The following is a 27,609-nucleotide window of genomic DNA, read 5'->3' on the forward strand; positions in this document are numbered from 1 at the left end:
CTTAATTGAATAGCTTTGTTTTAATTGCTGTTAGATTCAACTTTTATCATACAAATATCATTCTGTTTTGTAATTGGCTTATTGGTTGACTGAACAGTTCTACTGTAATCCACCTTGAATCCTAGTAAGAAAGGCAGACTATAAATGAACATAACATAAAATATCTAGGATAAATATCTTGTTCCCAAATACAAATGTTCAGTGCTGATAAAATGCTGACCCTGAGCCAGCTGTAGCTATTAATTTGTAATTACTGTTGTAAGTATGTCAGTGGCCATAATGAAAATGGCCACTAACATACATTCCAGGGCACCCAGATGTGCCCTGGAATGTATGTACGATTTATGCCTTATTATGTTGTTTTAAATATTTTTGCAGAAGAATTTTGTACACATGAAATCAAAAATGTCGGATCAATAATAATTATTTGAAAGTGGCTATTTATAGAATCACCATCTTCAAGTATTTGAAGGGCTGTCATATAGAGGATGGTGCAGAATTGTTTTCTGTGGCCCCAGAAGGTAGGATCAGAACCAACGGTTGAAATTAAATCAAAAGAATTTCTGGCTCAACATTAGTAAGAATTTCCTGACAGTTAGAGTGGTTCCTCAGTGGAACACGCTTCCTCGGGACATGGTGGTCTCTCCTTCTTTGGAGGTTTTTAAACAGAGGCTGGATGGTCACCTGACAGTAATCCTGTGAATCCTGTGAATTTTTTTTGGGGGGGTGGGGGTGGCAGTATTTGTGAATTTTGCATTTTGCAGGGGGTTGGACTAGATGACTTTGGAGGTCCCTTCCAATTTTATGCTTCTATGCTGACATGTTATTAAAAAATTACAAGATCTGTCAAATAACATGTTTATTACGACCATCATCTTAAATTACTTTGTTTCTTAGGATGTTTTTGATACACTGAAGGCCAGTTTGGTATAGTGGTTAAGAGCAGTGGACTCTAATCTGGAGAGAGTGGGTTTGATTCCCCTTCCTCCACATAAAGCCAGCTGGGTGACCCTGGGCCAGTCACTTCTCTTAGAAGTCTCCACTCCACATACTTTACAGGGTATCTGTTGTAAGGAGAGGAAGGGAAGGTGATTGTAAGTTGCTGGTGAAAGGCGGGTAGGGTATAAAACCAACTCTTCTTATCCTAAATTCCCATTTGTTAATTTATTTCCATGTAAATTCTGATTCTCAGAACAAGCCATCAGATTCAGCAGACGCTCACAGGAGCACAGCTCCTGAACCTTTCTGAGGGTTCGCCCTCCTCCTTCCTACCTCGCCCATTGAATAGTAGGTGCAGCTGCATAACAATCCCTGGATGAGCTCCACCACCTATTTTTCTACAAAATGACCCCTGCTCAGAACTATACTATCTGAGGAAGGACCAAGAGCAAAGGACTGTTTGCTTTTAAATAAGCAATAACCAATTTACAAAGGTTTCTGTTCAGTGTTTGTTTTTTATTTATTCTCTTATTTTTGGTTAAACATCATATGCCCATTTCCTTATGTCTGCAATATAGATGTCTTGCTATTGTTAAATCCTAAACATATTTACAGAGAAGGTATGATTAAACATGTTTAGGATCGCAACTGCAGCTTATAGTGATCATGTGAATCCTGAAAATGGTTTTAATTCTTCCTGCATAGAGAAGGCTTTGGCTGTATCACATTATCACTATGCCAGCAGAATTACATGCTTTGTGAAGAGCAGACTTGTTGGATCTGAAGAAGCAATCAGCTGAGCCACTCTAATGCGTTAGAATCAGATCTTGTCTTTGGAAAAGTGAATGCAGAAGCTGTGCTTAGGCTGCCCGCCAAAGTGATGGTTCAGGTTCTGAGCTTTTAAAAAGTTTCTTCTTCCATATTCTCTCATTTTGCAGGGTCATGTAGGGATAAAAAAAGCTGTAAGGTGGTCTTCTCTCAACAGGATTTGAAGAAGCGGCTGACACCCTTGCAGTACCATGTTACTCAGGAAAAAGGGACTGAAAGGTAAGTCAAAATGAGAGAAATATGGTCAGTATCCAGTAGATAAGCCTTCCCAAGTGCTACTGTTTCATCTCCTAGCCAGAAACACTTTTAAGGAGTTCTGCACTTGTTTACTAACTCACACAAATTAACACCATTGAACAGACAGGAATCTGCTGCATGGAAGGTCATGGGCTTTATAAATGAACACTCTTCTGTTTTAAAACCTCCCAGTTTATGTTTAGGGTCTGCTTTCAGTTTGCCGCAAAATGTGTGGACGTAATGGCAGTCAGGAAATTCTGGGTAGGTTTTGTTTGTTTGTTTGGAAGACACCACAGTAATCAGACAGATAAAGGAAATAGGCTGAAATTTTAAATGTCACAATTGTATGTTATTTTGTTTGCATGAAGGAAGCGGCATAGTTTAGCTGCTCTCCACTCAGTTTCTTTTCTTTTTTTAAAGCACATGTGGAGAAAGTATTTATTGGCTCATTTGTGTCTGGAATGTCAAATATTTTCAATAACTGCCCTCACATGGCTTTAGCCCTTGGATGTGAGCTCTAAATCCTGAAGGAGAGTGCAAAGAAGACAGGATAGCTCACCAACATAACTTTTAACAACTGCATCTTTGTCAATGTCTATATGTCCTTTGGTGTTTTACTCAGGCTGTGGAGCTTGGCATCAGACCTGGCCTTCCACTTCTGAACGAGGAGTATTAATAATGTAACTGCTTGGTTCCTTCCAGTCATTTTACCACATGTGGGGCCCAAGCTAAGCAGCAGAACTGTTCCTAAGACTTGACATTTAACTGGTCTTTGTCAGTGGGGATGACTTGCACTAAGCTTATACCCTGATGTGGAACTGGTGGTGAACTGCTCCTCCTGACTTAGGAGGCCTTACAGCCAAACAGTTATTTAACTTTTGTGTACAAGACTAGCAAAAATGATTTAATGCACACAAACAACCATAGATTAGGTCATTTTAAAAAATCCTGTTTATAAAAAAATGGACCCCATAAAAAGGGTGAAAGGATAATAAAAACAAGCTGCAGAACACACGGACTTTTTGTTGGAGTAGCACAGCTGATTTGTATTAGATATATGACCTCCTAGCCTTTAAGATTGTTAACTGAGAAAAATATTCCCTTAAAGCAGTAATATTCCTCTTCAAATACAAATGCAGAGCTCACACAGCTTGAAATCAGAGGCCAGTTATTTCAATTTCAGTTGGATTCTTTCTGTATTCAAATATATTTTGGTGCCCTGTCTGGGACCAGCAAATGAATGTTAGTACCATGATTTTGCACTTGTACTTTACCTAAGTTATGTGTAGGAAATAAGGCTAACAAATAGGATCTGAAAAAGCAAAATTAGAAAGAAAGTACAAATGCATTCTAAAGTAAAGCCTTAACCGCAGCTGCTAATTGAAGGGTTGAACTGAAGAACAAAATCTATTATGTCTGTAAGTGATTTTGTGTTTTGGTACTTCGTATTTTCCCAGTAGTTTCTTCTTATGTTCAAAATTGTTTGAATTTCAATATGAATGTTTTGGTTTTATTTTATAAAGAGCAACAATGCCTAAATTATGAGATGTAGAAAAATACTGAGCCCTAGTCAAACCAATTCAATACGTATCATAACTCGGTAGTGTTCATGACTTTATTATTTTTCTCCAGTGCCTTTGATGGAGAATACACATATCACAAAGCTCATGGAGTATACAAATGTGTGGTTTGCGGAACTCCTTTGTTCAAGTGAGTAGATCAAATAAACTGCAAAATAATTACTTCTCTTCTTGATTTTTGAGCATTGCTTATAGGATAGACAGGCATATGAAGATTAATGAAGATTTTAAAAATATTAATATCTATAAACAAAAATAAAATCCAGCAGGGCTTTTTTTGTAGAAAATCCCCAGCAGGAACTCATCTGCATATTAGGCCACACCCCCTGATGGCACCATTGTTTCGCATAGGGCTTTTTGTGGGAAAAACCCAGCAGGAACTTATTTGCATATTAGGCCACACCCCTGACACCAAGCCAGCTGGAACTGTGTTCCTGTGCATTCCTGCTCAAAAAAAGCCCTGCAATTCAGTAATTAGACCATATAGAATACCATAAATAAAGTTAAACTAGAAAACAAATACTTCACAAGAGTTAAGTTTAGGACTCCATAGTAAAAGACCATAACTTTTGGATATGTATTAACTAGTATGTTCTATAAACCCGCAAAGTCTTTTCCATTTAGGCATTCATGTCTCAGAGAGAAGGCGGAAGAACAGATAAATTAGTGTCTGCCTGCTCCCACCCACTATTTTATTTAACCATCCAGAAAGGGCAAAAATTACTAAATTTATTGATGATGTCTAATTTGGCTTTTAGTCAGGAAGCGACATCTTGGAGGTTACATTAATTTTGAAATCTCTGCTACATACATACATATTTTGAGACCTTTTCAAATTAGGTCATTCTTCCCAGGCAGCGGCACAGACACTATAGTTGGGAGGAGTTCTGTTTTGTTTGGCTTTCTTCATCATTTTCTCTTCCTTCTTTTTGTCTATTTAACTGTCTCTGCTGGGATGTATGCATAAAACTGCCTCATATCAAGTCAGTCCATTACTCTGTCTGGCTCTGAACTGTCTGCTCTGAGTGGCAGGGGCTGTCCAGGCTACTAGACAGAGAAAGGTCTTTCCCTGCACATACTACCCAAGATTTTTTTAGCTAGACATGTCAAGTATTGAACTGGGTGCATACAAAGATATTGGATTTATATCCCGCCCTCCACTCCGAAGAGTCTCAGAGCGGCTCACAATCTCCTTTACCTTCCTCCCCCACAACAGACACCCTGTGAGGTGGGTGGGTAGCCACATAAATTCAGATCATGGGGTGGAAGAAGAAGGGATTTAATTCTTCCATCTTTACCTGCTTTCATCAGTTATAAAATAACTCCCCATCCATCTATTTTTCTCCCTCTAGGGCAAATAACAGTTTGAGGGGAGGCAGAATTTGTTTGCTGAAACTAAGCAAAGTGGGAATGGTTAAACCTCTTTTCTCCCCTAAACTGCAGTGCAGACTAAACTGAAGCCCTATATAGCTGCTCATTGACTTTGAAAAAAAATGCTCTGAAGATCCACTCATGGATCTCATTGCATCTTTCTTTTTAGGCCCCTAGGTATTTGGAATATATGTGGTCTTCCATCATGAAGATCTATACCGCATGTTCTTCTGTGGATATGGCATTTAGGTGTTTACTGGAATTGTAGACATTTAACACCTGTCTTAAACTGAATTTCACACCTTGTAAACAGGAGCTCATATAGCAGTTGCTGAAACAGTATCTCTCTAAATTTCAAGAACATTCTCCTTTGTCTCAAATGCTGGGTAGCTATAGCTATAGCTCGTGTCCCTAAATAATTTTTTGTCAATACTGAGTGAGTGGTAATATATTTATTTATTTAAACTCTAGACTGGATCCTGTCAATCTGTTCTACTTCCCTGTGGTGCAAGGCACTTCCCCTTATGAAAGAGGCTCTTCTGCTAACCTTGCACTAGAGGACTGGGCCAATGTCAGCAGAATGGATCTGTAACTGGATCTGTGATGCATATTCTTCTTCCAGCACTTTTGAGGAAGAAGAGGTTTTTGATGGCTCTTTGTGATGGCTGTATGTCCCAAGAACATAGAATTAGAGGATATAAATTAAAGAGTAACAATTCTTACAGAGACTTTTATCATATAAAAGAGTGTCATATGTATGTTCAATGTTGTTAAACTTAGATGAACCTGTTAATTGACTAATGAAAAAGTAGGGAAATGATATGGAGCAGGAGAAACCACAGCTAAATGGGACTGGATTTTTGAAAATGTCTGGTCTAGATTGATACTGAGGGATCTGAAGGAAAGTTTTATACAAATATCATTCTGATGATACTTCTTCACACCTCACTGTTTTATCAAGGATGTGTTCCAATTTTTCTGGTGTATGTTGGATCAGGTAACAAATCTTCACATCATTTGCAGCTGTCTACTGATTAGGGAATTTTGGTCTATGATTATTGAGGAGATTCATAATATGACAGAATATTTATTAGCATTTAATTCTAAGGAAACATTAATTTGTTAAGTGAAATGCAGAGCCAAAGAATTATGTTTAGAAATTATTTTTATTTTACTTACAACAGTGAAACTTTGCCAAGTGACAAGACAGAAAAAATCCACCAAAATGAAAGCATGGTACCTGAGATAATAGCAGTTCTTTTAATGATAAAATTAACATGTTACACAAGGTCTAATGACTTAGTTTACCTCTCTGACAGATTTCTAGAACTGTCCATGTTTATTATGTATTGAAATGAAGTTCAGGATAAGGTTGTACCTTTTGTGTATTTAGGTCAAATATAATGGGCTGAGAGTATGGTAGGGCTTTGTGGAATACAATGATTGGCTGTTCTGGGAAATGTATTGAATGATAAATTATTAGATAGAAGTATTGGTATTTTATTTTTGATAGTTCTAAGTGTGTGTGTATGTTATTGTTTTTTGTAAGTAGATTTGTATAAATTTACATTTAAATTGTTTTAAAAGAATGAGAGTATGTTTATCTTGTCCTCCTGCTGCCCCTCTGCTGGCCATTTCTGTAGCAGGTATCTCAAGGAGGTGTTGCAGCCTCTTGCTGAGATACTGTGTTGCAAAGAGTTTTTGTTTGTGGTAAAACAATTGCATTGTGTAAGTTGCTGTGAGTGCTCCTGTGGAGTTGGGGAAGTGATTCAGACATATTAGAAATAAATAAAATTTGAGAGATTTGTACAGGTAGCTAGCTCCTTTTCAAAGAGATCCAGGCAAGCAGTTTCTTCATCCTCCCCAAAGGGAACTCCTTGTGAAAGGGGCCATATTGCTTTCTCTGGTTTACATGACCTACATGCATTGTCCTGATTTATTTTATACATCCCATTCTTGTATGTTTAACTCTGTTAACCCAATATCACTAGGATTTACAACATTTATATGCTGCCTTCCTTGACTGACTTCTGATTGATTGTTTTTTCAAAACTTTAGATTGAAGGTAATTTAAGTGTGCCCAGCAGGATTTCATTTTTTCTCCACTGAACAGATCATCATACCATATCACAAATAGCGGTGTGAATTTGCATATACCTGAACCAAATGTAAATTTCAAAGTAACTTATTTGAGTTAACTTGGGGATATCCAAAATGATCTAAGTACTCCTGAACACTCCACTGCCATTGAAACTAACGGGCCATTATTTACTATGGACTGCAGAGGGGCCAGGTCTACACATAGGAGAAAATAGCCCCATTATGTCTAACAGTAGATAGAATTGGACTCTCTAGTGCCCGTTAGAAATTATGGCCCTATTAGTTCCAGTGCCAGTAGACCCAACTATCAGCTAGGACTTTTAAAATGCAAAGGGATGGGAAACACCAACAGCTGTTGGATGGGGTCAGCTTCCTTTCCTCTCCCTCCCTGTTCCTGTTGCCTTGGTGGGGTATTGGAAAATGGTCCCCAGTTTTTGGGACCCAAATAAAGTACTGGGGGGGGGGGGGTTCTTATAAGACATGGTATTTCTAGAGCATTGTTGCACACACAGAAATGTTCAGCATTTTAGATTTAAAGAACAAAATGAACAATATCAGCCCACTGTGAATAGTAAAACTGAAATCAGATGTTCAAGTCAACATTTGGCAAGTTTTTCTAACTCCAGGTCAGCATCATCAATACAACCTCTGAAACATTAAATGCAACATCATTAGTTGAAACTCAGGTAACAGAGTTTGGGGTTTCCTCACCTTCCCCAACCGTGAAGTTCATATGTTTCCTTTAGTCCCTGCTGGGTTTCAGATGGTCATTCATTGATTTTTTTTTTTAATCTGCATCACTGCTGTGTGTAAATATATAATTGTGACCTACGAACTAGTTAGTTTTGTCAGAAAGAGGAAAATGGAACTTAGCAATAAGTAGGGTTGCCAAGTCCAATTAAAGAAAAATCTGGGGACTTTGGGGGTGGAGCCAGGAGACTTTGGGGGTGGAGCCAGGAGACATTGGGGGTGGAGCCAGGAACAAGGATGTGACAAGCATAATTGAACTCCAAGGGAGTTCTGGCCATCACATTTAAAGGGACAGCACGCCTTTTTAAATGCCTTTCTTCCATAGGAAATAATTAAGGATAGGGGCACCATCTTTTGGGGCTCATAGAATTGGACCCTCTGGTCCAATATTTTTGAAACGTGGGGGGTATTTTGGGGAGAGGCATTATCTGCTATACTAAAAATCTGGTGGCTCTACCTCAAAAATAGCCCCCCCCCAGAGCCCCCAATACCCATGGATCAATTCCCTATTATTCTCTATGGGAATTGTTCTCCATAGGGAATAATAGAGTGCCTAGTAGACATTTCCCTCCCCCCATGCTTTCTAAAAGGGGGGGAAGGGCCTCCATACCAGGGAATCCCCCTCCCTGCCCCCTCCCCCCCTCTCTCTCTCACACACACACAAATACTTACCATACTTGGTCTTCTTCCAGCAGAATTTGCTCGCTGTGAAAACGAAAGTAAGGGTGCACAGGAAAAGAAAGGGAGGGGCTGTTCCTGTTTCCTGTTTCCTGTGCAGCCTTAAAGGAACACATTTTAAAAACGGATCCCAAGCTGTAAAACAACATGATGCCTACAGGTATGTTCTCTCTCCCCCCGCCCCCAGATTTTTTAAGAGCGGGGAAGGAGGCTGAAAATTCGGGGTCCCCCGCCAGGGCGGGAGGGTTGGGAAGCCTAGCAATAAGAGTAACAAACTGCAACTTTTAATAGGTCTGATTTAGATCAGAGATAGGTCGTCTCCTCTATCATTATAGATGCTTCTATACTTTCTGATCTTCCTGTTTGGCCTCCTGTTAAACCTGATGAAATTATTGAGTTAATAGATGGTTTAAAAGTTGGCAAAGCACGAGGTCCTGATGGTCTCCCTGCTGAGATTTTTTTTAAAAATGTGCAGTCTAGTGGTCCAAGCCTTTGGCCAACCTATTTACATTAATTGACCATTACGGAACAGTCCCAGATTCCTGGCTTAACTCTATAATTGTCCCCATCTATAAAAAAGGTAATTTAAATCTTCCTGATAATTTTCTCCCCATTAGTTTATTATCCATTATGGGCAAACTATATGCCAAACATTTAGAACGTTGGCTGACAGATTGGATATATTTGGAAAACATGATTGGCCTATAGCAAATAGGGTGTTTTTTTTTTTGTTTTTGTTTTTAAAAACCCTACTATTGATCACTGTGTCACATTGGCTTTTCTGGCCGACAGATACATGAATACAAGAAAGGGGAAGCTTTATGTAGCTTTTATAGATCTGACGAGTGTGTTCAACTCTGTGGACAGAAACAAACTATAAGGAATAAACTAAAGGACCTTAATATAGATCCTCGTCTGTTAAATCTATTAAAGAATTTACATACAAATACAACTTGCCAGGTAAAATTCTCATCTAAAGGACATCTAACTCCCCCCCCAAAAAACAGTTTGTAAAGGAGTTAAACAAGGGTGTGTGTTAGCCCCACATCTTTTTGATCTTTTTTTAAATGATATGGCACAATATCTTAGTTCCACAAATGGGCACCCACCTAAGTTAAATGAGCTCTCAGCCTCAATATTATTTATGCTGATGATATAACTATGCTGTCCTGCACAAGAATTGGCCTACAGATACCTGAATGCTTTTAACAACTACTGCCATTAGGGTTTGTAGAATCTTTCGGGCTCAAGTGCCGTGTTCTACTGGAGAAAGTTTTTCTTCCAGACGTTTCCTCAGCTGCGGAGAACATCCTCAGTGCTTTTGTGCTTATTTGCCCCTTGTTTTGCTTCCAAGCCAAAGGTAATTCAGAAGCATATAGATTTCTCCCCCACCCTTTTGCCACCCTTGAAGGTCACTCCCTGCCCACATCAAGGTCATTCTGCCCATTCTGCATCTTCCGCCGTCTCCCCCCCATCATCAGTGTACAAACTCAATTTCCCCTCCTTTAATTTTTTTTTACTTTTTTTGACAAGTAGCATGAGTCTAGTGATATGAGACTATTGCTAGTCTCAGATTGCTGAATAAAAAATAAAATGATGGGGGAAGTTTAAAAGGAGCGGTGTGAGGTTTAGTTCTTTGCTGACATTTACTTGAAAGGGGATTAGAGAGGAGGCAAATGGCAGCATCCCCAGTGCAAAAGAAATGTTCAGTGTTGCATTAAAACAAAATAAAGAGGGAAGTGTCAGCATGGAATGAAACTGACATGAGACGTAAAGAGAGAGAGAGAGAGAGACTGGGTTGGGAAGCCTAAAGCTTTGAAAACATTTTTCCCGTTAATACTTTCGTAAACAAAGGGCTTTTTATAGGAGAGGAGGCCATTTTGGCAGTTTCTGGAAGCCTAACATTAAAATGGTGGCTGAGCCACATGGACCTTCTGTGAACTGCTGAACTTAAGAATTGCATGGGATTGATCCATTTGAAGGAAGAGTGCAATCCACACAGGACAGGTTTTAAAAAACTGCCAAGATCACGACCAATGTGCAAAATCAAATTGGAGTATCACAAAGAGAAAACCACACACATTTTCAAGGAAGGACAGGAAATTAGGGTTACTATGCAGCTGTCTTAGGGCATTAGCAAAAATGCACCCTTCCAATTTTTTTGCCATTTAGTGGCATAAGACTAAAAAGAGCTCTGCAGAGTTTCTCCAAGAGAACTCCTCCCCTGTGTAAAGTATGGTGGAGTTGCAGCTGACTTTGCACAGGCACATGCGCACACACACAGACATATGTTGCCAATTATCACAGCTGGTGGTGCCAGTGTCAGCGGGCTCTGCCATGCATTCTTTACACTCAAGATGTTCCCCCATATTATGAGATCATGTGACTCTCATTTTTCAAAGTGGCTGATAACACGACAGAGAATCCCCTAGTGCTTTACAATATGGAAAAAGGGGCTTCACAGCTGCTTAACAATTTAAAAAAAAAAAAAGTCTTGCCAATTTCAACATTGGTTTCCTCCCTTTGCCTGTGTTCCTTTCTGTTCCTTTTATTCAAAACTTGAACCATAAGGAATGGAAGTCACTTGTTGGATGTTCTGGATGCTGGATGCTACTGTGCAGCTCTGATAAGGCAAGATAGACAGACAGACAGACAGACAGACAGACAGACAGACAGACAGATAGATAGATAGATAGATAGATGCTTCCTGGACACATCTTTGCAAATATTAGTATGCTTTCTTTTCAGCATGCTGTCCCAAAAAGACTGTGCAAGGTTCATCTCAGTCTTCATGTAAAGAAAAGTTAAATATAAATGTTGGACACCACCCCCAAACATCACAAGTTATGTTCCACCCTGATTTAGAAAAATATGTTTAATTGTAGCTGAAGAATAAATAAACCTGAGGAAAAAGAATGGTGCATAAGGCAGGCACAGAATCCAAAGGCAAGATTGAAGGCTTACTGCTCTAAAAATCTTCGGTAAGATGTGTGTGCTTCATGGGCCTAGGAGCATGCTCTGATGTTCAGAGAGTTGATTGAAGACTGAGGAGATCCTGGATTAAATCCCCATGAATGTCAATGGATAACTTTGATCCAGTTGTTTTCCCTCAGCTTAACTTTCCTCACAGAGGAAATTTAACAATAAATTCAACAATAAATAAATCAGAGTTGTGTTGTGAGGATAAAATGGAGGGAGGAAGAATCTAGTATGCTGTCTTGAATGAGATCCTTCATGAATAATACCAAACGGTAATGGTCATTAAATGTTTCCTTGACACTCGTTGGTCATCTCCCAGTAATTCTAGGCAATCCTAGTAGATCAAATTAAATCACATGCATTGATATATATTTACCTGTCTTCAGGGCATCATAAATCATGCTTCCTGAACACATCTTTGCAAATATTAGAATGCTTTCTTTTTAGCATGCTGTCCTAAAAAACCTGTACAAGGTTCGTCTCAGTCTTCATGTAAAGAAAAGTTATTAGTTATGTATCTTCCTAGTATGTATAGTAAGTGGCTGGTCTCTATGCATATGATGAAAGCTGCAAAACTGGACTGCCTACAGGCAAGGTCTCTGCATACTCAAGGGATGCCCATGTGTGCAGAAAACATTACTTTCCAAACAAGGAACCTGCAAAGACTTGCACATGGCATCTTATTTTTTCCTCTCCCCTATTTCTTCTTTCTCTTCACTGAAAGCCCCTTTTCCTGCTTCTCTCTATCCTTCCCACCCACCAGCCAACCTACCTTTATTCCCTGCCTTCTGGTTTTCTCCATGATGGGGACTGAAAGCAACTTACATCATTCTTCTTTCCTCCAGTTTTTCCTCAAAACAACACAATGTGGTAAATCATCAGGCTAAGAATGAGTAACTGGTCCAGTGTCATCCTATGAACCTCCATGGCCAAGTGTGTCTTCCAGATGGTAATTTACAACATTTATATCCCACCTTTCTGCTTTCATAGGGCCTCCAAGGTGGTTAACAATTTAAAAGGTACAAGATAAAATACATTGTAAAACCATTAAAATCATCCCCTTTCCCAAAGAAACATCATCATAAACTAGAACTCTAACCACTATACACACTGGCTTTTGCGGGGTGGCTACTGTTCAACAGTAGCAAGCAGCCAAGCCTGGGTGAGTCATGCAAGTCTGGTGGCAGCAAGTCACCAGGAGGGTGTTGCCAGGCCTTGCCTTTATGAGTCTTCTCTCAAAGGCCAAAGCAGGACTAGAAAGGGCCCCAACCCCTTCCCTTGTCTTTACTGTAAAAACCAATACTTGAAGGCTGTCAGTACTGTTGTGGTTGCCTAGCAGTGGCCACTGAGGAGATTCTTTAAGGGTACAGATGCTACTTCTGTTATTTTGGGGTTTTTTAAATCTCCAATGTATTTTTAAAAAAGATTTCAGATTTTCTGCTTATGTGAGACTTTTCTCAGGTTTGTAGAAAGGTAGGTTTTGTCTGTTCATGGCTCCAGTCTCCAGATTTCAGTAACCACAGTTGGGTCAACATTGAGAATTAGGAATTTTGATAAGCCAAAAAAAGAAAGGGAAGAGAAAATCCTCAAACTGCCCAATGAGGTCTAAATATGCTTCGATAAGGAAGGAATGTTGAGAGCTGCTGATTGTCAATTAAAAGGGGGAAAGAGGAGAGAGTGAGAAATAACCTGTTCATGAACCTGCAAGTAACAAGTTTCAGGGATGGGATTTACACACTAGCTCGCAGCTGGTAATCAATTTCTCATGAGTTCTCAGCTTGTATTCTCTAATATTAAGCTTGCTGGTATGTGTATGGATAAGGAAAACCACAAAAGCAGGCCTCTCACAAACAAGGTACATAATGAGAGGACTTTCTAGATAAATAGAAGACTATGATTGCAAATTACCTCTCCATCCTAAAAAAGGTCATAATTCCTCTAATTCCCCCTCCCCCCAGTTTATTGTAGGCTGCCATTTCTAATCAAATTATTTAACAGAAATGATTAATTGATAACAGTCATTCAAATATGGTATATATTGCCGTATAGACTACCTTAGGCTTCAAACATCGTTCAGTGCAGTGGTATGAAATATGCTGTTGTATGCTATTGAAACATTTGCTAGCTAAATTTCCTATAAAACCAGTATTAGGGGATAATACTTTCCCCCAATTCCAGAAGAACCAGGTTGTGATCTTCGTGACATGGGGCTGTCACTCTGTAATGTACAAAACAAAGGTATTCTAGTTTAAATACTCCAGTTTAGCATTCTCCATTGCTGTAAAGCTGCATTAAAGCCTCACCTGTTGAAATTCTGCCAGTTGCATAGCTGATTTCAGTCACTGAAAAGGTGTTAGTCTGTATTGTTGTGAACCAATAAAGTTTAAGTAAATTGGGTTTTAAGTAAAAAATATTTTAAATAAAATTTCATATATTTTTACATTTTTTATTTTAAAAACTACTTAGTAAAATTCAGATTTCCATACAAATGCATGAAATTTTTTTCTTAAATATCATAAAACTGTATCTAGAAATATGTTATTGTAATGGCTGTTTTGGAGTGTAAATGCTGGAGCAGTGTGGAAAAGATATATAGTATGTAGTATGTCCTCAGTTTCTTCCAACAAATATATGGTTTTCTTGTTTATATTACATTAACATTGCACATGCAAAAGGTGTATTCTGTTAGGGTTAATTTATGCATATCAAGGTTTGTAGAATGATGACATCAGGACTCTAATCAAATACTCAATTGGAGTTTTGTGTCTCCGAGACTCATGCAAACGTGGGACTGTGATGTATGGGCAGAAGTGATTGCAGCCTTCCTCCTTTAGCTGTTTTCACTTCCTCATGGCTGGCACATGGGATTAGGCCAGGTAGGCAGCTGCCTAGAGGGCCACTTGGCTGAAGGGGTAGGTGCCCCCTCCCTGTTCCCACTTGCGCTGACCTGTGTTGTCTTTTCTTGGTTCCAAGGCATTTGGAGCTGCTCCAAACACCTTGGAACCGAGAAAAGAGGCTGGGCAAGGTGCGCAGCCTCTTTTCTCGGCTCCAAGGTTTGGAGAGGGCTAAGCGGGTGTGCAGCAATGCATCTTTTCTTGGCTCCAAGCTGTTCAAAGCACCTCCGAATGCCTCAGACATGAGAAAAGAGGTTGCATGCTTCACCCAGCCTCTTCTGGGTCCAGAGGGGGCTGAATGGGGTGTGTGGTGAGGCACCTTTTTTCAGCTCCAAGCTGTTTGGAGCACCTCTGAATGCTTCAGAACTGAGAAAAGAGGTCATGTGCCTCGCCCAGCCTCTTCCAAGTCCAGAGGGGGCTGAATGGGGTACACAGCAGGGCATCTTTTCTTGGCTCTGCAGCATTTGGAGAATTTCCAAATGCCTCAGAGCTGTAAAAAGATGCCGCATGCCCCACCCCCTCCATCCAGTGGGGGCAGGGTGCATGGGCAGCGCTTACCTGGGATGCCAGAAGCCCCAGCACCAGTGCTGCTCTTTCTTAACCTGCCCTGTGGAAACACTGTTATTGAAACTATACTTTGTGTTCCAAATAAAGACACTGAATAAGGTCCAAACTAGATGAGATTTTAGTCCATAAGCTGGGTTGGGGTCCTCTTGGCCCAATTTACCTTCCCCATAGTCTGATGGTAATGGCAGGAGACTTCTCCCCAAGTACTACAGGGCCCAGTTTGTATTGGGGCCATGATGCCAGAGAGGCAGAGAGATGAGCCAGGAAAATGGCATGTGGGGGAGTCAGAATCCCTTCCTTCCCCTGTGCTATGGACCCATTCCAAATTGGGTCCTACAGTGCTTGGGAAAATAAGTTACCAGCTGCTGCCATCTGGCTAACATGTTTCCAGGGTGAAGGAAACAATGAAAATGAGAGAAGTCTTTTCCCATACAAACTCTTCTTTTACTTGTGCTTACTGAGTTACATCCTGTAATTCACCTGCACAAGGATTAAGACTCTTCCCTCCTTCCCACAGCAGACCCTTTTGACCTCAGGAAAGTTGATTCATCAACTGTAGGGAGTAATAACCATGTGAGTTGATGGGCTCCCCTAAGCTGCTAGCATGTAGCATCATGTAACATCAAGTCATCTAGGTTCTGAGAAGGAGCAGAATAGACAGCTGCTGGAGTGGTGAGTGTTTTTCTTAAAAATGTTTTACTTTGCTTAACTGCTGAGGAGAATTAGCTGAGGTTATTGTATGGGAGGACAGTGTCTGAGGGGTGTGTGCGTGTTGCCTGTTGGAGAGTGGTTGGAGAGCAAGTAGACTTGGAGTAAGTGTAAGTTGGTAGCTTTGCTGGGAAGCTGAGACATGCTTGTCCACATTCCAATTTATAAGGGAAGGTGAAGATTTCATGGGCAGAACACATAAGCACTTGCAAACCTAATAAGGAAGGCTTTAAACTAAATTGTATGGGGGGAGCAAGAGAAAAATTCAAAGCCTATTATGATCCCAGTAACTGGAGATAAGAATGCTAAAGTTTTGTGGGGAGTGGCACATATGCTAGGTAACATTAACTCACAGGTAAGTACAGAAATGAAAACCTCAGGGCACATAAAACATGGATTCTGATGTCTCTATGATTCCTAGGAGAAGGAAAAGGAGAAGGAGCCTAAAGAAGCTGTTGCTCCATAAACAGCTTTCTAAAGACCTGAGAAATAAATAAACCTCTCAGTTTGGTGTAGTGGTTAAATGTGCGGACTCTTATCTGGGAGAACGGGGTTTAATTCCCCACTCCTCCACTTGCACCTGCTGGCATGGCCTTGGGTCAGCCATAGCTCTGGCAGAGGTTGTCCTTGAAAGGGCAGCTTCTAGGAGAGTTCTCTCCAGCCCCACCCACCTCACAGGGTGCCTGTTGTGGGGGAGAAAGGTAAAGGAGATTGTGAGCCGCTCTGAGACTCTTCGGAGTGGAGGGCGGGATATAAATCCAATATCTTCTTCATCTTCTTCTTCTTCATTTAGGAAATGGAAGGAGGACTTTATAACCACAGATGAATATAAACAAATAACCAGTGAGAGAGTAGAGAGAGAGTAGAAAGGTAAAGCTCAGTATGAGCTTAGGCTAGCAAGCTCCACAGTGCTGTGAGCAGAAATTCTACTGTGTGAGCAGAAATAGCTAGTAGCTTTAAAGCTGTGAGCGAGTCAACATTTGAGTATTGCGTAAAATAGTTTTTTAGAAGATTACTTCCATAGCCATGTAAAAATCTCTTAAATTCTTTAAAGTGAGAATGATTTTGGGGGCCCAACCTGTAGGCTTTAGTAACATTAGGTGCCACTCCATCTTCCAGATTAAAGATAAAAGCTAGTAATTGAGCTATGAATATTGGTAGCTCAGTGTTCTCCTCCTCACTTTCTGCAAATCCACAGAATTTCAGGCAATTCTGGTGAGTGGAGTTTTCAATGAATAAAAGTTTGTCTTGTGTCCAAGTTTCAAAGGTTTGTAGATGGTGGATTCCCTTTGATGCAGCTAGCCCAAACTCCATTGCGGATTTGCTGTTTCTGCAACTTCATTTAGCTTGTTTCCAATCTTGTCTAGGAAATCAGCTAGAATAGGGGTGGCCAAACATGCTTAACGTAAGAGCCACATGGAATAAATGCCAGATGTTTGAGAGCTGGAAGGAAGGAAGAAAGATGGGGAGAGAGAGGTAGAAAGAAAGCAACTTTAACTTCAAATTCATTTTCCAAGCTGCTAGCTGGCTTGGCTTGGAGAAGTGATTTAAAGATACAAATTCCTTCTCCCAGCTGGCTGATGGGGTGGTGGGGACTTTGAGAACCACGCTGATAAAAGATGGAAAGTTTGGGCCAACTCAGAGATGCCTCAGAAGCTGACAAGAACATACAACTGGAAAACTCCTAGTATAGCATCCCCAAGCTCATGAAGGAACAAAATTTGGGATTACTTTATTCTTAGTAAACTGGCATATTCTAGCAAAGATATATCCCCAAAACTGTATGAGAAAAAGATTACAGAACAAAGGTACCCAGTTGTTACTTACCTGACTGAACACAATATTTTACCTAGGAATGTAATGTATCAGAACTTGATTTATTTTTGATATGCTGTTTTGTTTTTAGTTAAGCAACTTGCCAATATATATGTAATTTTGGAAAAAACTTGTTAAATTTATGAAATTTAATAAAAATTTGAATAATAATAATAAAAAGAAACTGATAAGAAAAATCCTTCCAAATGCTAACATCTGCCGGCCGGCCCCATTCCATATTCACCCCGACCTCCAGGGTCCTTAGAGTGGCTCAAAAAGCTACCATTTTCAAAATGGTAGCAAATTTTTGAGCCGCACTCCAGCTGCCTCTTTGGCGTCTGGATGAGGAAGTGCACTAGTGAGGGGCCTTGGCCATGTGAACCTGCCAAGCTGCCCCAAGTATTCTTTTGCTATGATTAAACAGAGACTAATAGATATGGAGACTCCTAAGATCTTGACTTCTGTCTTGCTTCTGGGCATTGCTCTCCTGTGCAATGGGGGATTCCTTTTAGCAGTTTAGAACATAAGAACATAAGAGAAGCCATGTTGGATCAGGCCAATGGCCCATACAGTCTGTGTCACACAGTGGCCAAAAAAACCCCCGCAAGTGCCATCAGAAGGTTCACAAATGGGTCTAGAAACCCTTCCACTTTGCCCCCCTCAAGCACCAAGAATACAGAGCATCACTGCCCCAGACAGTTCCAATAATATACTGTGGCTAATAGCCACTGATGGACCTCTGCTCCATATTTTTATCCAATCCCCTCTTCAAGCTGTCTATGTTTGTAGCCACCACCACGTACTGTGGCAGTGAATTCCACATCTTAATCACCCTTTGGGTGAAGAAGTACTTCCTTTTATCCATTCTAACCCGACTGCTCAGCAATTTCATTGAATGCCCACGAGTTCTTGTATTGTGAGAAAAGGAGAAAGTACTTCTTTCTCTACGTTCTCTATCCCATGCATAATCTTGCATTATGCGGTTTGCTTGCAGAGTATTTTTCTTGCTTGATTGATCCCCACATTTGAAGGGCATTTCTGTTGGCATGCTTTAATGTGCTTCCTTCTGCTGTGTTATATGGGAAATTAAAAAAACCCTTTCTTGGATAGGCTCTGTCCCTGTGGGTTGAAGGAAATCAAAGGAACGAACCATGTACTTTTATCCTATAGATTCTACTGTGATTTATGTGCTTCTTATTTGGACCCTACATTGCACACCATGGAGGGTAAATCTGATGAAAGTAAGATAGTGAGTTTACTAGCCTCAAATAAGACTGAAACCATCAAAGCACTGGCAAACTTCCTTTAATGTTCTTACAGGAGGAGAAGACTGTTTAGAATGTTAAATTAACTAACTTTTTCCACCCTGCTTCCTTGATTTGCTACTGTTGCTATGCCAGTAAAGGTTCTGTGTGACTGTGTGTGTGCCTGAAAAACATTAAATTCTATGATTCAATGTGATGGCACAAAACAAGAAGGAATGGAGCCAGAAAGGCAATATCAGGACTGTGACAAATTCAAGCTGAACAATAGCAAGTGTTATGTAATGAGGTACAAATCTGCACAGGAAAGTTCAGAGACTCTCCCCCCCCCAAAAAAAAACATTCCCTTTGACTTTTGTTCCCACCAGAACAGCAACCTCTTACCTCCCTTAATTGTTCCAAACCCCTCATCCCTGCGTGCAGCACAGAGCCTTACTTACCTGCAAAAACATCAGCTTTTTCTGGAAAGGTGGGTCCAAGCCTCAGGCATGTGTACAGGGCTTTGGAGAACTATGTGGCAGGCATGGGGATGCAATTGGGGTTGGGCCATAATGTACTAGAAGGGAGAGCGAGAAGGCACTGGGGAGTATAGCAGGAAAGAGGTCTCAGAACCTTCTTGTACTAAACTAAAAATCCTCTCCCCTCTTGGGAATGGCCTGCTGTGCAAAAAGAAGCTGCAGGTGAGGTGTCCCTTGCTTGCATACCAGCAGCACTTCCTTCCAAAAAGCAGCAACCCCCACCAAATGCCCCCAACAAACTCTCTAGAGGCTTATTACCCAGCAAAGGGGATTCTACGGACTGAAAACCACTGTCCTAGAAAATACAACTAACTAATGTAACATCCCTCATGAAGACTGTGGATTTTTTATTGTATCTTGCTGGGCAGCTGTGAAATATATTATATAATAAAAACACATACACTCTGGTTCTTAATTTGTGATTATAAATCTGTCTGGAGCATGACTACTAATTGGTTTGAAAGCTAGATCGAGACAATGCAATCTTACAGCTATTTGTCTGGGTAGGCCTAGTCATAGGGTTAATTCTGCTTGACAGAACTTCAGCAGCATCTTGAAAGTAATTACCCAACTTAACATTTTCCCACAGCTGAATTGAGAGCTCCAAAGGATTGTGAGTTTAGAGCCATTATTAACCTATATCTGAAACATAGTGTTCCCACAAAGGCTAATTTTCCCTTCCCCTTTCTTCCCTGTCTGCCTCTTTATTAAATGTACAGCCCACTTGGGTTCATGGGTGATATGCTAAACTAAACACTTAAAATACCACTTATTAAACAGACAAAAATGGTAGTATACAATGAATGTGATAATTGTATGTTTTGTATGTATTATGCTTTTGTTCTGTAAGAATTCGAATGGAGGCTGGATTTTCCCCTTCAGTTCTTAAGGGAAAGCCATTTATCTCTTTAAAAAAATGATATGAACACTCAAGCACTCATCCCATGACAGTGTTGAAGCATCATATAGAGAAAATATAAGAAAAAGGGGGGAATTACACTGCTGATTTGTTTGATTCAAATATAAATATACTTAACTAAAATTAAGTATATTTATGATGTTGTTTGATGTTGTATAGTCACTGTGTTTTTATTTCCAATTTTACAGGCTTTTCTTCTGCCTTTGTCAGTACTGTAGACTAAAATGATTATTGATAGAATTGTTAATGAAAAAATGTATTGAGGGTTAAAATGTGTTTGTAGACCTAGCATAAATAAGAATGCTGGTTGCAGTTAGATCATAGGTTTCTCACATCTGTTAAAAAATAACTAAAGGATTTTCCTCTCTCCTTTCTTTTCTTTGTTTTTAGATCAGAGACAAAGTTTGACTCCAGTTCAGGTATGTTTAGGTTTACAATATGTTGAATATACCATTTTCATGTTACTCTCAAAAGAGTAATTTATCAGCTCAAGTATAATCTTAACTTTAAACAATCTGCAACAGGCCAATCTTGAAAGCCATCTCAGGTTTCAGAATGTCTTAAACAGTGCTATTATTGTTAATGGCATGGCATTGCTTTTATTCCTTCCATTGGCTCAAGGCTTTTTAATTTTACTCTTTCATGTTATGTTGATTGCAAGGAGACCATGTCAGTTCTGTATTAGGTTTTGAATGATCTGAGGAGTAGGGAAGTGGAATTTGGGAATATTGGTCACTTTAAAAGGATATTTTTCTTCCTGGAGGACAAAACTGTTTCATGGCCTTGAAGCCTGAGCAGCCAATATGTCAGGAAACAGGTTATTTGTCATCAGATTTTCATGACATATACATGTAGACTTGCATGCCAGACAAGCTGGTAGATTTCTCTAGGTGGTTAACTTTGAATGTCAATTTCTTTCAGATTTATGAGAAATTTTTATGCCACAGATTCCAAAAAGCAGAAACATGCAAAAGTTAATTTAAATTCAACCTGGGGAAATATACATTGTGGCAAAGTAGCTGGCATTCTTAAATGGGAGTGGGTGGATGGAAGAAACTGATTGTCACTTGTAACTGCCTATGCTTTCAGTTTTAATGAAGTTAACTTTATGGCAAAGTGTTTTTATATTACTGAAACATGCTTTCATGTTGGGACAGGAAGTTACTTCCCTAGAGTGAGTGCTGTTTGGCAGAAGTTGTCTAGATAAAACCTTTTCAGACTTTATATTTATACTTACCAGCATCCTCCCATGTGCGCATAGATCCTCCCGACATATGGAACTGCCATGTTGTCTGAACAGGGGCAACATGTGTATCGCTTCACTATACACGAACTAACCACTGGAGGTTTTTTTCAGGGTTATGAGTTGCACATACAGAACAGAGTGACTGAGTATTGAGAACCTTGTAGGTAGTGCATGTTATTCTTGAAAGTGGACAGCCAATTTGGTGTAGTGGTTAAGCAAATGGCTGCTAATCTGGGAGAACTGGGTTTGATTCCCCACTCCTCTACATGCACCTGCTCAGTAACCTCAGATCAGTCAGAGTTCTCTCTCAAGAGCAGCTCTCTGAACCTCTCTCTGCCTCACCTACCTTACAGGGTGTCTGTTGTGGGGAGAGGAAGGGAAAGGAGATTATCAACCACTCTGAAACTCCCAGTGAAAGGCAGGGTATAAATCCAATATCTTCTTCTCTTCTGAAAAACCAGGTATCATTGCCTGCCTCTACAGCTACTTTTCTGTATTACTCTTGTGCAGTGGTCTAAGCTCCTCAGCATAACACAACCACATGTGATTGTGATTTCCCCAAAATGAAACAGTCCACACAGGCACTCTTTGGGGAAACCTTTGTGTTTCCCAAGAAGCCCAACAACACACACACACTCACACCCCAGCTAGGAAAATGGCTTCGGTGGAAGGCAGAGGTCTCTTTTTCATGTGCACCAGGGTCCTAACTGGGCTTTGCACACATGGCACTTGTGGAGAACTCACCACTCGTGGTCATGTTACTTGGTCTGGTATCAAAGTCTTGCAGATCATTTAATCCATGAAAAGATGTTCTCTCCATTTAAGAACACAGGAAAAGCCCTGCTGGATCAGACCAATAGATCATCTAGTCCAGTATCCTGACTGACACAGTGGCCAACCAGCTCCTCTGGACAGCCAACAGCAGGGCATAGAGGCTGAGGCCTTCCCCTGATGTTCCCTCTAGCTCTGGGATTGCGAGGATTAGTGTCTCTGAATGAGAAGGTTTCCTCCACTCACCATGGCTAGTAGCCATTTCTGCACCCTATTGAAAAATGGGCTTTGTCTCCTTCCTTGTACAAATGCAGCATGTGTGGAAAGGAAATGTACATGAAATCTACTTCAAAAGTATGAAAGCCATCCATTGAAGAAATCCTGATCTTTTCTCTGCATTTTTCAGAAAGAATAGCATAATTTCCTGCAATAAAAGCAGAGCCTGGCATGTAGTGAGCTTTGAAAAGCCCAATTTATTAATTTCTAACTATAAAATCTGGAAACATCATATAGAAATGCAATACTGAGGAAGCCATTGTTTAAGCAACATGACTTTGAACCTGAGCTTTTAAGTTCAAAGTGAAACAAAAATGTAAATTACTGCTCAATATTCATCATGTAGATGGCCATAACATCTGAACAGAATGCACATTCTATACTCTAAGAATGAGAAATTTACTTGTTTTAGTGTAGTAATGGCTACTTCTTTGGCTGAAAGAAATTCTCATTTTATTGCAGGTACTCTGATGTAAAGAAACAGTTATGCTTTTTATATTTGCAACTTGATTGCCACAAAATAAAGTTTTCAAGCAATAGAATAGCACTTCTAACTAAAAAGACTATTGTAAGAAATTGGATTAATTGGTGTTTCACAAACAGCTGGTTCTAGAAAAAGAAATTCTTCCATGGAAATCCAGGGTCTTGTGGGAAAAATGGTGAATTACTGTGGGTGAACAAAGAACGTTTGTTGCCTAACAGGAATTGTACAAGTGGACTCTTGTTAAAAGGTCTGCATTTCATATAGGTGTATCCATGCATTTTGTGATATTATATTAATAAGATTTTACTTTTATTACAATTTTCATAACAGTATAACTTTAAAAGAACCTCTTGTATCAAATCTTTCCCAGTCACACAGCCTGGCTCTGCATAAGCTATTATGGTCTTATTTTCTCTTTCTGTGTTGAGGTGGGTGAACTATGAATGCATGAAGCTGCCTTACACCGAGTAAGATCACTAATCCATCAAAGTACATATTGTTTGTTGTGACTGGCAGCAGCTCTCCATGGTCTCAAATAGAGTTCTTTCACATCGCCTATTACCTGATTCATTTAGCTGGTGATGCCAGGAATTGAACCGCAGACCTTCTGCATGCAAAACAGATGTTTTACAAATAAGACATGGTTATCTTTACTAATGCACTTTAGTGCAAGGCAGTTAAGGAAATGGTACATTAGACTTTTAGAAACAATACAGTGACTTCTTACAGATTCTTTCTAATAATAAATCAGTACCATCTAGTCACAAATAAGTTATGGTGACTCCCTGATGGGGTTTTCAAGGCAAGAGATGAAAAGAGGTGGTTTGCCATTGCCTGCCTCTGTGCAGCTACCCTGGTATTCCTTGGAGATCCTTTTTAGCTATACAGTTATTAGATGAAGAGGGAGTCCAGCCTCAACAGCCATGGAAATGGTGGCTTTTTAGCGCTATCCACTCCTCATTAAGTTTAATAATGCACAGCAGCAGGCTTGGTAAAATACTTAGATGCATCTGAAGAAATGAGCTCTCGTTCATGAAAGCTCATGCTGAAATTCTTTTTATTAGTCTTTAGTGTACTGCTGGACTTCTTATTTTCAAACCAATTTTATTATTTTTGCAACATATTGAAAGACATTTATCAAATATAAATTTAAAAATACTGACCAATACATTACAAAATTTCCATCTCCCCCCAACCCTCTATTTCTTGACCTCCGTCAGTGCTTGAAATAATTAAAAAGAAAAAAAGGTAAAATTCACGCTTATAGAATCTTCTCTTCCTGTTTATCTTAATATAAAATATACCAAGACTATGTATTGATTATTATTAAAATTAACTCTATATTTATCTCATAATCTAACTTCTACTTAGTTATATATCAGATCAGAAATCCATGTTTACCACTTTATCTTCCCCTTAAAAGTTCAGGTAATATTATCAAAAACCACTAAGTGTCTCTTGACTTACCATTGTTTTTCAACATATTTTTGAAATTTCTTCCAATCATCCTTAATTTTTTCTGAATTGCAGTCTTTTAAGATTCTAGTAAGTTTATCCATTTCACTCCAGTATAACACTTTTAAGATCCAGTCCCATTTCTCTGGCATTTTATCTTGCTTCCACATTTGCGCATATAATGTCCCTGCAGCTGAAAGCAAGTACCACAACAATGTCCTATCTTGTTTCGGAAAACTTTCCATTTGTAATCCCACCAGAAAGATATCTGGTGTTCTCTTGATGTCATAACCCAAGATTTTAGAGGTCTCTTGTTGAATCATTTGCCAATTGTTTTTTGCTTTATTTCAAGTCCACCACATATGGTAGAAAGAACCTTTATGTTTTTTACATTTCCAACACCTATCTGATATTTGATTATTCATTTTTGCTAGTTTCTTAGGTGTCATATACCATCTATACAACATTTTGAAACAGTTCTCATTTATGTTGTAACACGTCGATAATTTCATAGAGTTCTTCCATAGGTGTTCCCATGTCTCCATTTGTATTTCTTTGTTCATATTTATTGCTCATTTTGTCATTTGAGTTTTCACTCCTTCATCTTCTGTAGACCATTTCAATAGTAACTTATAAACCTTTGAAATCAGTTTTTCATTCTCACCCAACAGCACTTTTCCCAGTTCTGTTTGCTCTTGTTTTATTCCTGTATTTCTAATATCTTGCTCCACCAAACTTTTAATTTGTTCTAATTGGTACCAATTAAGTTTGTCCTGCAATTCTTCCGACAGTTTTAATTCCACCTTGCCTCCCTGTATTTTAGCAGTTGTTTATATGATAACCATTCGTCTTCCTGTGGATCTAAAGACAACTTTGTGACTTCAGTTGGCATAATCCATAACGGCTTTCTCTCATCACCATATTTAGTATATTTTTTCCAAGTATTCAACAGATTTCTTCTTATATAATGGTGTGAGAAAAGTCCATCCATCTTCTCCTTCCCATAATACATATAAGCATGCCAACGAAAAACATTCCCATGGCTTTCTAATGCCAATAATTTCCTGTTAAGCAAGGTTATCCAGTCCTTAATCCACACCAAACAAATTGCATTATGCTATAACTTAAAATCAGGCAGCTGGAAACCACCCCTTTCTTTCACATCCATCAGAATTTTCATTTTAATTCTTGGCTTTTTCCCTGCTCATACAAATTCTGAGCCTGCCTTTGGCAGGGGAGGGCGGGATACAAAAATAAATTTATTATTATTATTATTAAATTCTGAAATCTTTTTTTGCCAGTGATTAAATTGTTTGTTATCTTTCACTATTGGAATTGTTTGAAAAAGGAACATAGTTCTTGGTAGAACATTCATTTTAATTGCAGAGATCCTACCCAGCATAGATAAATTCAAGTTATTCCACTTTAACATATCTCCTTCAATTTTACGCCAAAGCTTTTCATAGTTGTTTTTATACAAATCAATATTTTTCATTGTAATCTCTACACCTAAATATTTTACCTTCGAGGTAAATTCACATCCAGTTATACTCTGTAGTTCTTTCTGTTTGCTCAATTACAGATTCTTACTTAGAATTTTCGATTTTTCTTTATTTATATGGAAGCCTGCCAGCTCTCCATACTCTTTAATTTTATTTAACAGCAAGGGCATCACTTGTAATGGGTTTTCATTAATTAACATCACATCATCTGCTAATGCCCTATATTTCTAAGAAAAACCTTTCAGTTTCAGGCCCTCTGTTTCTTTGTCCTCTTTAATTTGCCTCAGCAAAATCTCTAACGTCATTATGAATCGCAACGGAGATGGAGGGCAACCTTGTCTTGTTCCTTTGCTAATTGTCATTTGTTCCGTTAAGTCTGCATTCACACAAAGTTTCGCTTGTTGTTCTGTATAGATTGCCTTGACCATTCTTATAAAATCACCTCCCAATTTCAATTTCTCCATCACCGCAAACATAAAGTCCCAATTAAGATTGTCAAAAGCTTTCTCTGCATCAGCAAAAAAGAATGCTACTTCTTTTTCTGGATGCTTTTCATAATATTTTACAATGTCTATTACTGTTCTGATGTTATCTCTTATTTGCCTTCTGGGGAGAAAGCCTGCTTGCTCCTCTTGAATAAAGGTATTTAAGTGCTGTTTGAGTCGTTCTGCTAGTATCCTAGCAAAGATTTTATAATCATTGTTAAGTAATGAAATCAGTCTATAATTTTTAACACTCGTGGCATCTCTGTCTTCCATTGGTATCAATGAAACAACTGCTTCCTCCCATGTATTTGGCACTTTCCCATCTTATCTGATATTATTCATCAATTTTTGGAGTTTCGGTACTAATACGTCTGCCAGTACTTTATAAAATTTTGCTGAAAAACCATCAGGACCGGGTGCTTTACCTAATTTTAATGAGTTAATTGCTGCTTCTACTTCAACTTTTTCAATTGGTTTATTTAAAGTTTTTTTCATAGTTTCTGTTAATGGCTTTACTTTGATTCTCTGCAGGTACGCTTCTATTTTCTCTTTATCTACTTGTTGGCCTTTAAATAGTTTATAGTATTTATAAAATTCCCTTTTAATTCCTGTTTGATCCACGATATCTTTACCTCCAACTGTAATTTTATTAATAAATTTGTTTTCGCTTTTTTTCTTCATTTGTCATGCCAGATATTTCCCAGGTTTGTTAGCACCCTCAAAAGATTTTTGCTGCAGTCTTTTAAAGTTTCATTCCACCTCCTTATTCAATAGAGGTCTCACTTGACTCTGTAAAATTGTAACCTCCAGCAAAAAAAAATTATTTCCTCGTCTTTTTCTCAATTCTTTCTTTTTTGCCAATTTCTTTTTGTAAGTCGACCATTTGTTTTTCTTTATCCCTTCTATCTTTGTTGTTCAATGTAATTAAAATTCCTCTCATTACTGCTTTATACGCGTCCCACACGGTTTGATATTGAACATCCTGGTTTTCATTTATTTGGAAGAATGCTTTAGTTTCTTTTTCAAGAGGGGCCACTATTCCTGCATTTTGCAGTAAATCCTCATTTAATCTCCATCGCCTCACCTTTTCCCTGTCTTTAGCCAACCACAATAATGGATTATGGTCTGCACCTATTTTCGGAAGAATCTCTATCTTATTTGAAATAAGACCCACATCTTTAGTAGTCCATAACATATCAATTCTTGAGAAGGAGTTGCGCCTTGCTGAAAAGAAAGTGTAGTCAC

At 39.1% G+C, this 27,609-nt stretch overlaps 1 protein-coding gene across 6 annotated transcripts in view; it reads left to right on the plus strand.

The window, feature by feature from the left end:
• The window catches only part of MSRB3 (methionine sulfoxide reductase B3), a 145,009-nt gene that overhangs the window by 57,847 nt on the left and 59,553 nt on the right, over positions 1 to 27,609 (plus strand). For 4 of the 6 annotated variants that reach the window (XM_060244994.1, XM_060244992.1, XM_060244993.1 and 1 more), the window contains 3 exons: positions 1,878 to 1,986; positions 3,637 to 3,714; positions 20,536 to 20,564. In XM_060244994.1, coding sequence (XP_060100977.1) covers positions 1,878 to 1,986; positions 3,637 to 3,714; positions 20,536 to 20,564 — 216 coding nt within the window. The remainder of the gene's footprint in view (positions 1 to 1,877; positions 1,987 to 3,636; positions 3,715 to 20,535; positions 20,565 to 27,609) is intronic. The other 2 variants (XM_060244997.1, XM_060244998.1) reach the window with 1 other exon arrangement.

The sequence above is a fragment of the Heteronotia binoei genome, chromosome 8 (genome assembly GCF_032191835.1).
Source record: "Heteronotia binoei isolate CCM8104 ecotype False Entrance Well chromosome 8, APGP_CSIRO_Hbin_v1, whole genome shotgun sequence".
NCBI classification, from domain to species: domain Eukaryota; kingdom Metazoa; phylum Chordata; class Lepidosauria; order Squamata; family Gekkonidae; genus Heteronotia; species Heteronotia binoei.